The sequence below is a fragment of the Pelophylax lessonae genome, assembly GCF_965119305.1.
Source record: "Pelophylax lessonae genome assembly, chromosome: 3".
Classification (NCBI taxonomy): Eukaryota; Metazoa; Chordata; class Amphibia; order Anura; family Ranidae; genus Pelophylax; species Pelophylax lessonae.
The window spans coordinates 243838581-243851602 of record NC_138770.1 but is presented as its reverse complement, the minus strand read 5'-3'; the positions used below and the strand labels follow the sequence as shown (position 1 = coordinate 243851602).

Sequence of the window (13022 nt, the reverse complement as noted above, 5' to 3'; positions counted from 1 at the left end):
TGGTGCTCAAAAGGCTTCCTGCAGAGCCATCTCTTCTCAAAAATAACTGGATGCTTACAAGTGTGATTAACCATTCTAACTGCTCAGTCTAGATATTTCATTGCTGAACTTGGAAATGACTCAACTCAGTGTTAATCTGGATTGTTAGAGAGAACTACATAATTGCTGTAAAAAAAAAGTACTGGGTTATTTTTCTCTTGGTCTGAAATTACAGTTTTTCTAGGTATAGTAATGTCATAGTCTGAGATTTTGTATAACTAGCTAAGAAAGTCAGACTGAGAGCTCATTTCTGATTGGCCACCATAGGTAATTAGGATGTGATTTCCACGATGTGTGCCCCTGGGATCATTTGTAAACTTGAGACCAAACATATTTTGGATGCACAGTTACACACCTTTTTGGATATACATGAAGTATATTCTATATGTGATAAAATGACAATTTCTTAATGATTTTTCTGGTAATTTGTGACAAAGAAATGTGACAAAAGACGATGCATTCTATATGGACTTTTTTTAGGTACCATTTTATGTGGCTTGTGTTGCAGTCTACAGTACTGGTTCTTTAAAAAATGATACAGATCCATTGTAGTTTCCCTTTAAGATGTTCATCCAGTGAAAATATAATGTCGTTTTAACCTGCAAAATAACCTGTCACTTTCTTGCATATCTAACTTTCCCTGTTACTTACTCTTGTTGAATTCTCCAGGGCAAGGTCATGGCAGCCTACTGGTCAGACTTGCTGGAGTGGAAATAACTCCAAGTGGCAAGCATTGGTTGCTGACTAATCTCCAGCCTTCACAGCAGCTGTGGTTTCAGCTTCTGAACCGAGAAGACTCCATGCTTGATTGTTTCATCTTTATCAACAGGGTAAGAACTTGCTTGTCTCATCAAAAGGTTGTTGTTTTTTTTTACCATTTTAAGCGCTAAAAATTTTTACCAATAATCTAATCTATTGCAATCAAGAAAAATGTGGCTGCATTGACAAGATTTTCAGGGCTTGGTTGAATTGGATTCTTAAGAGAGTTAGGTTTCACATTTATAGTAATGTATTTTAGGCACTTGCTGCTTTAAATAAACCGCTAATATAAAGTCAAACATTTAGGCTTGGTTCACACTAGTGCAATGTGTTTTTGAGGCACTTTGAGGTGCAGCTTGTGAGCTATTTTGACACAATTGTACTCCTGTGTGATTTTGATGTGATAGCATTCCTAGTAGTCAAGGTGCTGTTGCTGCTTTGCCTAGTAAGAGAGTTGAGGTTTAAAAAATGTAAAATTGCATGGGAATCACATGCACATGTGATTTCTCTATGATTCCATTGAGCTATGGGGCTACAGTTGCACTGGAAACCACCAAAGTTGTACAGGAACCTTTTCCAAAATTGTTCTGTGCTGAGTCGCATTGATGTGAACAGGCACCATTGAAAACAATGTGATTTCCATTGTCCTATGGTTCTATGTGACTCAAGTGGCAGCAGAAATCTCACTAGTGTTAACTAGGTTTTAAAGAGACTCTGATAAATATCCTTCTGTATGATAAATAAACAAAGGCACCACAAATGGCATATATCCCTAGTGTTATGCTCTCATTCCTTTAGTTCCTGTGGCAATGGGCTTTGGGCCTGTGAAAATGAGCAAATGCAGTCTTCTTTCAGCTGCATTTTGCTTCCCTCTTGGGTCAGATATGTTATATGTTGTTATACATGTTATATGTTCCCATTCAAATAGCATACCTTAAGACGGACAAATGTTTCATGTGACACAACCTTTTATTGTACCTTTTTCTACTGTTCACTCTTTTGTATGTTTGAAAAATTGTTTCGAAATAAAGATTTTATAAAAAATAGCATAACTTATACTACCGAAAAACCTTTTATTCGCTTTTTACTTGCTGAAAACCTTTACTCAAGCACTTAAATACAGTGCTATAGCCAAAAGACGGCTAAAGTGCGGTAGCCTGTACACCAATAAGACGTGCATCAGCGCTCTCATTGATCGCCGTGTCCTTTTGGACACAGCTGATCACAGATCAGGGTAAAGGGCCAATCACAGTGGCCCTTTGCCATGTGACCGGCTATGTCCAATCACAGCTGATCATATGTAAACAGACTTGCATGCAGTCCTTTCCTGTGTCTGTGTGATGAAAGGAGTGCCAATAACTGGAAAAGCTGTCAGCACACTGTTTACACCAGGTATGTCCAACCTTTTAACCTTCCTGGGCCACATTGGAAGAAGAAGAATTGTTTTGCGCCACACATAAAATACACCAACAATAAGGATAAATTCCGATTAGGTTATGTGGACATGACCAGGTTAACAATACTTCTAGCACCAACATCCCAAAATTTAGAAAATTCTGAGCAAAATTTAAAATATGGGACTTTTTAGGTGCTTAATCAAAGAATACAAGTAATTTCTTAAAAACAGTAATATATATTTATTTATTTAGACATACTTAGGCTAAAAACATTAGTACAATCATTTTAAATGTTCTGCCTCCCTTTATATTGTAAAGCGCTGCGCAAACTGTTGGTGCTTTAAAATCATGTATAATATTAATAATAATAATATAGCCATAATGCATGGACTAAGGAGAGTATCTTGTTTTGTTTTTGTTTTTTTTGGGGGTTTTTTCTGACTCTTCCGATAACATTTATTCTTTTGGAATGTCAGGTATGGTGAGTAAATGTTCCCCCCTCTCCCCTGGTGGGTTTTTGGGGTGGACACGGGCCCCTTCTTAGGGCGGTCGGACCCACAGGTTCCCCTCTGTCCTGTCACGCACCCCCCTTTGCCTGCCTCCCCTCACTTACTGGGGCTATGGGGCGCTTGAACTACCCCCGGTGGGGTTGGGACCGGGCGTCATGCTGACAGTGGGGGCAAGGGGGTGCACTGCAGGCGACCGGAAGATCAGTCGTGCGGGGGGGTCACCTGTCACTACCAGGGCCCCCTATCCTGTTGATCTCGTCCAGTAGGCTGGGAGGTCCCCTCGCCATTTTCTTGTGACCTCCAGAAACCTGCCTTTTTAAATATTCGGGAGATTCCCCTGCTTACCTTATCCCAGAAGGTGGCCTTCTTGGTGGCTATTACTTCTGCGCGCAGGGTGTCGGAACTGGTGGCGTTGTCCTGTCGTTCTCCCTATCTGGTGGTTCACAGGGATAAAGTGGTACTTCATCCGGATCTGTCTTTCCTTCCAAAGGTGGTTTCCAGTTTCCACTTAAATGAGGACATTGTGCTACCCTCCTTGTGTCCTAAGCCTAAACATCCTAAGGAATTTGACTGAATACTGAGTCTTCTCGAAAGTCAGATTCGCTCATCTGCAGATGCCTTATTTGGCTGCAAAGTTTTGCAGGCTGCCGTTTGTGGGTGTTTTAGTCTCCCTTGAGGGTGTTTAATGTTTTTTTTCAGGTGGGTCTTATCTTGTTCTGATGAGTCCTATGTTGCCTAATTGGCTGTGGTTCAGCCTTGGGGAATTGTTTTCTGCTGTTCCCACCCCTCATGTTTTTTGGCACTGCTATGGGATGTCCCTACTGTTATGAAGAACAGAGACTGCGTCCATTAATGAACGATAGAGAAAATTAAATTTTTGTCTTACCCTAAAATCCTTTTCTCTGAAGTTTATTGATGGACGCAGTACCCACCCCTCTATTTTGAGTTGGGTTGGTATTGTTTTCTCTGACACTGCTTTGTTACAAAACTGACATCGTATAGCTGAGAGAGGGAGTATACCTCCTGGGACTGCCCCATAGGCGTAGTCAGAACTTTTTTCCTGCCTAGTGTCCTACTCCTGTAGGGGGCAGTACCACCCTACTGTTATGAAAAACAGAGACTGCTTCAGAGAAAAGGATTTTACGGTAAGACAAAAATCCAATTTTTTTTTTTACTTGAACATGACTGGATAATGAAAATTAGCAGCGCTTCACCTCATTCTCTAATCTAAGGAAAAATGCCCTTGCAAATTAAACAGCCTATTTGCCTTTAGTAAATCAACCTCAATGGTTACGCAGAACAAATTAGGCCATAATAAACCCCTCCTATGTTTTGTGTTTGCATATAAACATCATAAACAGATGTGTTCTATTAACACATATCACAAAATTTCTCAAGCTCTTCTGAAACTCAACCAGAGTTGCTTGTTGTGTAATATGAGTTTTTACTGAATGCTTTGGCACAACAAATATCAACTGTTAGTGGGAGAAAATATTTTCACAGTCCACGTTAGAACATGCATGCTTTGGAAAAGGCAATTAGTTAGGTTAGATCAGGGCTTGACACATTTGCTTTGAATCTAGGAGCTAGCTAAAAAAGTTAGGAGCCGGTTTTTTAAGTCAGCTGTCCGGCCCCCATTACTGAATGTCCGGGGCGTCCTGCAATAGGAATTTCGAACGCCTGCTGTCAGGCCCGGACTGGAAAAAAAATAGGCTTAGGCATTTTAGACTGAGCAGCCCAGACTCTGTTGCTGTTCCTGCCCCTTTTCTTACCTCGTGCCAAAATGAGGCATTAAACGGACCAGGAGCCTGCCTCTCTGGACTCTAGATGGCAAATTGATTGAGTGCATGTGGATGTAAGCCTTGTAGCCAATCCACATTGTATCCATCCTTCAGAATGTTTGTGGTTGGTTGCTCGCCCCCTGGCTGAGCCCTGAAGCCATATAAGCCATTGGCGTATTTTGCGCATGTACAGTGACATCCCTAGGACAGCTCATGTTTGTGTTACTGTGTCAGGCTTGTGTGCTGTCTGTCCGCCATGTCCCTGTGCAGGAAACGGAAGAAGATCTACAAGTACGAGGTGTCATGGACCGTATATGCCATGAATTGGAGGGTGAAGCTGGACAAGAGGTTTTGGTTGGCTCTGGGCAGTTTTGTGGAGGAATAGAATAAATCCCCTTCATGCCAAGACCTTTTTCTGACATTTGTTGCTTACAAGTTAAAATCAGTATTTTTTGCTAGAAAATTACTTAGAACCCCAAAACATTAAATACATTTTTTAATTTTTTTTAACAGAGAGCCTAGAGAATAAAATGGCGATTGTTGTAATATTTTATCTCACACGGTATTTGCGCAGCAGTCTTTCAAATGCAGTTTTTTGGAAGAAATACACTTTAATAAATAAAAAAAATAAAAAACTTAGTTAGCCCAATTTTTTTGTATAATATGAAAGATGATGTTAAGGAGTTGTAAAGTCACAATGTTTTTCACCTTAATGCATTCTATGCATTAAGATGAAAAATCTTTTTGGGTGCAGCTTCCCTCAAGACCCCTGGTTATTCTTACCTGAAACCAAATGTTCCAGCGACAAGGACGAGCCAAGCAGCTCCAGCCGCTGTCCCGGTGCTCATTGGATAGATTGATAGCAGCGGGAGCCAGTGACACGAGAGGGGGGGCGGGGCCGAGTCCTGCTGTCTGTGTCAATGGAAGCAGCAGCAGGACTCCGGGGTGGGCCTGCACGGGTGCCCCCATGGAAATCTGCTCTTCATGGGGGCACCTGATGAAGTGGAGGAGCCAGAAGCGACACCGGGGCACCCCAGAAGAGGAGGATTGGGGTTGCTCTGTGCAAAACCCTTGCACAGAGCAGGTGAGTATAACAAAGCTTTACAATCACTTTACGCCGAGTAAATAGTTACCTAACATGTCAAGCTTTAAAATTGCGCACACTTGTGGAATGGAGACACACTACGATACTTAAAAATCTCCATAGGTGACATTTTAAAAAATGTAAATGGTTACCTGTTTAGAGTTACAGAAGGGATCTTGTGCTAGGATTATTGCTCTTGTTCTAACGAGCGTGGCGATACCTCACATGTGTGGTTTGAACACCGTTTACATTTGGGGGCACGATTTACAAATGTGTTCACTTCTGCACGCAAGCACGGAGGGACGGGACGCTTTAAATCCCTCCTTTGCACTTCAAAGCATTCAAAACGGCAAGTTTGGCTGTTTTGAATATTGTCATTTTTTTTTTTAAATCTGGATTCTTTAGGGCTCCAGTAACTGGAAGAGATGTCATGACATTGCTTCCGGGTTTCTACATCGGAGACCCAATCAAAGCTGAATCCGGCTTTGTTCAGGTCTTTGGCCAGCCGGCGGACACGCCAGCTGTTCGCTCAGGTCTTCTGGTGAGACAGGAGACTCGGGAGAGCCGTGAAAGGTGGTGGGAGGAGGGTAATAACAATCGATCGGCTGCTCAGCCGCTCCAGGTGTTATTACAAGAAAGCGGAACGTCGGCTCTAAACAAAAGTACTAGGGTGATGCCTCTAGCTACAACCACGCATATTTGAATTCCGTCAGCGTGAAGGGATTAATAAGGTAACCAGGGGCTGAGAGAGAAGGAAAGAGAGAGGTAATTTCTAGCAGCTTTCAATTGCTGTTGGGGCAAAACACACTTTATCCTCTTTATTCCTCACCTCAATCGCTGCTGCTTCTTTGCAGAGCCACTCTACCACAGCCACAACAACAAACGAAGCCCACAGACTAACTTACACTTTGAAGGTATGGACATCGCATCCTGTGTACCCATTGGCTGAAAGGAGGTAGGAGGCAGTGCAGCCCGCTACCTCCTCAGCCAATGGGTAGCTGAAGTGCTCTTTTAAATCCCTCCCTCTTGACTTCACCTGGAATCTCCCGAGTTCCAGTCCAGTCAGCTAGCTTGTTATGTGGGCGGGCCGGGAGGACACATTTAACCACTTGATTACTGGATGCTTTTACCCTGTTGCTGCCCAGGCCAATTTTCAGCTTTTGGCGCTGTCGCACTTTGAATGACAATTGCACCACATTGTACTCATATGACATTTTAAATTATTTAAAATGTTTACATTTTCTTTACATAAATTGTGCTTTCTTTTGGTGGTATTTAATCACTATTGGGTTTTTTATTTTTTGCTAAACAAACCCAAAAAAAAATGAAAATTTTGAAAAAAAAAATTATTTTTTAGTTTCTGTTCTAAAATTTAGCAAAAAAGTAATTTTTCTCCTTCAACGATGAGGCGGCACTGATGATATGTGGCACTGATGGCACTGATAATCAGGGCTCCGTGACAGCCCATGAGGAAAGTACTGACTATAACCGGCAACATCTGTTTACATTGTGATCAGCTGTAATTGGACACAGCTGATCACATGGTAAAGGTCCCCTGGGATTGTCCCTGTACTGCGATCTGTGATAAGCCGTGTCCAAAGGACGTGGCAATCACAGAGCGCACTGGATGTGCTTTCCAGGGGGCATGCAGAAGGTGTGGTTTTATAATTATTATTTTTAACATTATTATACAGGATTTATAAAGCACCAACAGTTTGCGCAGCTCTTTACAACATAAAGGAAGAAAGTACAGTTACAATACAATTCAATACGGTAGGAATCAGAGGACCCTGCTCATTAAAGCTTACAATCTAGAAGGAAGGTTCAAGTGATAGAAAAAGTAATAACTGGGGGATGAACTGATGGAGAAAATAAAAGTACAGAGTTGTTAGGTGTAGGCAGGATAGGCTTCACTGAAGAAGAGTTTTTTTAGGGATCGTCTAAAAAGCAGACAAAGTAGGAGATAATCAGAAAGATTGGAGTAGGGAGTTCCAAAGGATGGGAGAGGGTCTGGAAAAGTCCTGGGGGCGAGTATGGGAGGAGCATGGACGCCCTCCTGGAACAACAGAGTTGTGCTGTAGCCGTCGTTTGGCTATATCACAGTAATTAAGCGGATGGCTTACAAAAGCCCAGGAGCCAGGACGCAATTTTTAGTCGCAATGGCAACCTGGCGACTGTGATTTGTCAAGCCCTGGGTTAGACATTTTGACCTGGTACTGCTGCTGAAGTGTCATGCTGTGTATATGTGTGTGTATATATTATATAATGTGTGTGTGTGTGTATGTATATTATATAGTGTATGTGTGTGTGTGTATGTATATATATATATATATATATATATATATATATATACTGTGTGTGTGTGTATGTGTATATATATATATATATATATATATATATATAGTGTGTGTGTGTGTGTGTGTATTTCTTGTATGTGTTAAATAGGAAAAGGTTGAAGGGACTTTCTATTTACTAGGTACACAGAGCAATGTAAGAGGATAATCATATCAGTGTAAGCACAGAAGAAACCTGTATTTCCTGATTATCCTGAGCAACTTCAACTAGCCAATTTGTTACTTTCATTTTCAGCATGTGTTCAGTTAAACAGGGCCGGCCATGACTGAGCCTTTGCAGGAATTCAAGTATTCAGTCATAAATTATAACTTTGCTGATTCCTGTAAATTGGCCAAGTTTCAAGCCGTGGTTGGCCTTGTAGACAGCACCTGTCTCGACAAACTTTGATTAAGGACTTAAAGGCCAATCAGTTTTTAGAATACAACAGTCAGCAATGGGAGATTCCTCCATTCACACAGTTTAGCATGGATGGGGAAATCTATGAAAATCTTTACAGGTATGGCTAACTTTACATACACTATCTTCCAGCTCCAAAGTGATATCCGTAAAAAAACACATATCCCTGCATTCCCTTTTATTGAAGGGGTCTGTTCCCTGATACTATTATGCACACTGAGGGCAAAAAGACATTGTTCAAAGGTAAGCATAGACATTTATAAATAAAGAGGAGCTTCAGTCTCTACCAGAAGGGAGGGAGGGAAGCAAGCAAGCAGAACTTTACCCTTTTGGATGAAGTTCTGATGAAGGAGAGACTTTATTCTCCCTAACACCCAGTTTACGTTTCTTTTTAAACCCAGTTACCTGGTCCTACACATTTAAGGTACTCACCCGCCCAGTGGATCCAAAGTTGTCCTGCTGAGATCCGGTTCTCCTCTGCACCCCCCTTGGTTCCGCTCTGCCATCTTCTTCTGTGACATTGTCTATAAGCTGCCGACAAGGAGAGGAGGGGTGGATGGGAGGCAACATGCCATGGAGGCTGAAGTTCCGCTTTAAGTAGTTATCACTCAGATTCTTTAAAAAGACAACATTTTGATTGGTTCTTTTTATGACTACCATGTTTCACCAGAAAAAGTATAGGGTTGTATGAGTACTCCTGAAACAACCATAGCAGATGAATAACAAGGGTAAATCCTCCAGATTAAAAGTTTCTGTTGTCCAGAGGCAGAAAAAGACACATTTCCAGTCCTTGTCCTTCTGGTATAAAGACAACATGGTTAAAATTTACATATCAGGAATATGGAAACTTTTTGATGATCGCATGACAAACATGTAAAATTTATAAATGAAAGAACAGCAAGGCGTGCCAGACTAAGTGTAGCAAGTAAAGCCAAACCGGGATTTTTTAAAAACATCAGCCAAATGGCTACACACATAGTGTACAAATCAACAAGCATGTGAATTAGAGGAGTCTGTGGTCACTCCTGGAAGCCCCAGGATGTGTCACAGTTGGCTCAGCGATGTTCAGGCAGGGTAGATGGATTAGCCAGCCAGAACCCTGCCTTGCGGTGTGGAAACCAGCATGGAACACACTCGGAGCTGTAACGGATGTGACGTCAAGACGTGTCAGATAACGCGTTTCAAAGCTTCCGCTTTTTCATAAGACCTTGATGGCTGTTGGGTCTGTCAATCTTTTATAGGGTCACCCAGGACCGAGGCGTAAGAACGATACAGAACAAATGTGTAAAGCCTGGTTTCAAACGGTGTGTCTCTGTAACATTTTTTTGCGCCATTTCCTTTTTTTATGTAAAATCTATAGCCATTCAATATGATAATGTCAAAAATAGAATAAGTCTTCACTGAGTGGTTGGTGGAGACCAATTCTGTCCATTAAAAAATGGAAATTGTTCTTATTAGCAGATCATTAGGGCCATTTGGTGCTGTTTCAGTCATTTTATATGTTACATGTCACTTTTTGTTCATTAATCTTACAATTCGTCACATTTTCACTAAACCTGGCCACAGCTGCAGATTGCTCTGAAAGCGATCCTCAGACAACATTTCCTTCACCTGACATGCACATTCATTGGCTGTCAGGCACTGTTGGTTATCTCCATTCATCCCAGCTCTATCAGTCAACATTAATAGAGAATTAAAAGAAAAGTCAGCATGGTAGCTCTCGTATGCCACTGATACAAGCCTCCTGAAATCAACTGATGACATTTTGTCAGTTTTGGAAGGGAATAGGAGAGCTTATAATGCATCTTTAGGACTTAACCCTCAGTGGAATGAGTTTTCTGGTTCTACAGAAAGGCCAGTTATTACTGGAACCTGCGGAAAGTGCAGGTTACAGGCAATGGCTAGTTCATCTGTAGTAACATTGGACAGGATAATTGTCTTATCTGTCTATTGAACAGAGTACTCATTCATATTAATTTTTATCTTAGTGTATGTTTTAATGTCAGGGTTATGGCTCCTGTAGGTCGTTTTTCTGTAGCTTTGACACTGCATAAGATATTGTTGATTTATGAGAAATTTATTGTAGAAATGTCTTTTGCATGAGCATACAGAATAATGATTATATTATTAATGTTCTGTGTACTTTGCTTTGTTTTTTTTTTTTTTTACATAATTGTATTTATTAATATTATTTTTTTTACAGAATTGCAAAATGACTAAGTGTGATATTGTGTGTTATATGTTTAAGAGTAATCTTTTATCTGTGTTCATTTCTTTGCCCAGAATATTATGTTCAGATAAGGGCTAATGGATAGAACATTTGTTAACCTTTATTAATGTTATTGAACTATCAAATGAAAGTGGAACAAACACAAGTTGTTTCCTATAACGTACCATTGTTAATAATATCTTTGCTTTCTCAGGGAAGGTTCTTTAATGAATGCCTGAATGTCTTACTACTTAAAGAAGGACTGGGAAGAGCTGCTCATATTCCCAACATACATGCAGAGCGTGGCCACCACTGGAAATTTTACAAACAACTATTACAAGCAGAAGTCCGTGCACAGAAGGCAAAAAAGGGCATCTGGGAACAGGAAAGCCACCTTAACATTTTAAAAAATAAAATATTTACTCTTAGTATTTTCCAGAGGACAAAGCAACTCATTAATTCACTGGTCACACATTGGAAACAGTTCAAGAAAAGAGAATAGATTTAAAGCTCAACTCCAGGAAAATTAATAGTCCTGTTTGCCCGCACTGCAAGGCTTAACTGCTCATTTAGTCAGTATGATAACAACAGCTGTCCTCCGCTTCCTCAGCTAATGGTGTTTTCATCCGCTCCAGCAGTGTCTCCTGGTGTCCACAAGTCCAGTACGGGGCTATGATCTTGATGATGTTAGAGGACCTTCAACCGCCAAAATGCAGGGGAAAAGAAGCTGTAGGGATCAGTCTAGCAGCCCAAGTAGACTGTGGGAGCTGAGATAAGTAAAACTCTTGTGCCTGGTCCCCTTGGCATACAGTAGTAGTGTAGTAGTGTAGGCCCCACTGCAACTGAGGACTTTTAGTTTTCCTAAAGTTTAGCATTAAGGGTTGACAAATAAAATAAAAAATTGGATTGAGGCACTGAGGACTTTCATGGTACAGCATGAACTCACAACACAATGATACTATAAAAAAAAAACACAAAAATCTATTGCATCAATGTATGCTAAGAAAAAATCACTGATAAAGGGAAAATTGAACAACAAAAAGATAATACAATTGTCCACTAAAAACAAACGATTAAAATAACACATAGCAGAACTCCTCTAATATAGATTGGATATTGACTAAGGTGTCTACCAGATAATGGGGGGACCGCTAATGGTGAATCTCCAATTATACTGTACATATTTCGTGTATTGCCTGCTTCTTCAGGAGTTTGGTTTAAGAGGAATGTTAAATTTGTAAAAAATACAAACCCAAAGATAATACAAAGAACCACAACACAAATAGGTATGTATATACTGAGAGATATATAACATCAAAAATGAAGACAACTACCAAGATAAGAGCAAAAATAGACCCAAATATTTTCCCACATATTACCCAAATGCCATAAAGGTGCTGCAAAATGCCCTTGATGGCTAGGTCTCCTTTGGGCGAGTGTGTGATTTCCTTTTAATTTCTGGCCCTGTTGTTTACCCTCCCATCAGATGGTGGTGGTTGAAGCTTTGGGCTGATCGAGGGGGGCGAGTGGCGTCTGCGCGATTACACAATCGGTCGATGCCCCTCGGCGGTACTGCACATGCTCTGATTGACCCATGTGCAGTCCGAGATCGTGTCCGGTGACGTAATCCACAGGCTGTGGTCGCGCAGTGTTGGTGGGGCGGCCGGACAGGAACCAGGTGTATATATACTGGGAGGGTGATGCCTCCCTAATGGTTGCAGACGATCTGCGGCTATATGAGTCTCAGACAGCTTTGGGGTGTGTACTCTTTTGTGGATCCTGGATCATCCTTTCAGCTTGGCCTCCTTTTTGGTTGCTATTTTTACTGAGATAGGCCTGTTATACTTTTCTTTTAGATGCTGATGTGCTCAACTGGTTTACTTTTTACCATAGATCACTAAACCTGTTTTGTCTTTCTCGTCACCATCTCTGTTCAAATACATTGTTATTCTACCTATACAATTTGACAAGGTGAGGGTCCCTAATGCCTCTATGTCTTAGAGAGCTCAATATTTTTCTATGTATATATGACAAGCTGTCCTTTGCCTAGGGTTATCTTATTATTATTGTATAGCTTTTAGATCTCTTTGTGAGACAGTATCTGTCTACACTTTCTGCCATCTGACCTCAGTGTTGTGGCCACTAAGTGGATTGTTATGCCCCTGGTTTGGCACTTTCCTTTGCGCTCAGAACAATTTTTGCAAGGTAAGCTTCCCTTTGAACTTTCTAACTGTTCGGTTTAATATATACGATGGTTCATTCTGTTGCTGACAATGCACATCTAAATATCCTTATAATCATCTGATTTGAGCTGTTATCCAAGACCACTTCCTTCCTTTCTGTCTATTTTCATTTGTTGCCGATCGCTCTTATTATTACATTGTATTAGGTGCGTATTTTTGGTATGACGTCCTGTTACTTACTGGGTGTTGTGATATGTACCCCAAGTGGTATAGCCCTATGCTAAGATATACGTATAATTATATATTCTGT

The 13022-nt window shown here is 40.9% G+C and overlaps 1 protein-coding gene across 1 annotated transcript in view; it reads left to right on the top strand.

Moving 5' to 3' along the window:
• Window positions 1–11097, top strand: part of LOC309551711 (protein C3orf33 homolog) — a 37184-nt gene extending 26087 nt beyond the window's left edge. The window contains exons 4-5 of the mRNA XM_082252396.1: window positions 709–869; window positions 10744–11097. Of these exons, the coding sequence (XP_082108522.1) occupies window positions 709–869; window positions 10744–11031 (449 nt within the window). The 3' untranslated portion in view covers window positions 11032–11097. The remainder of the gene's footprint in view (window positions 1–708; window positions 870–10743) is intronic.
• Window positions 11098–13022: the final 1925 nt, after the last annotated feature.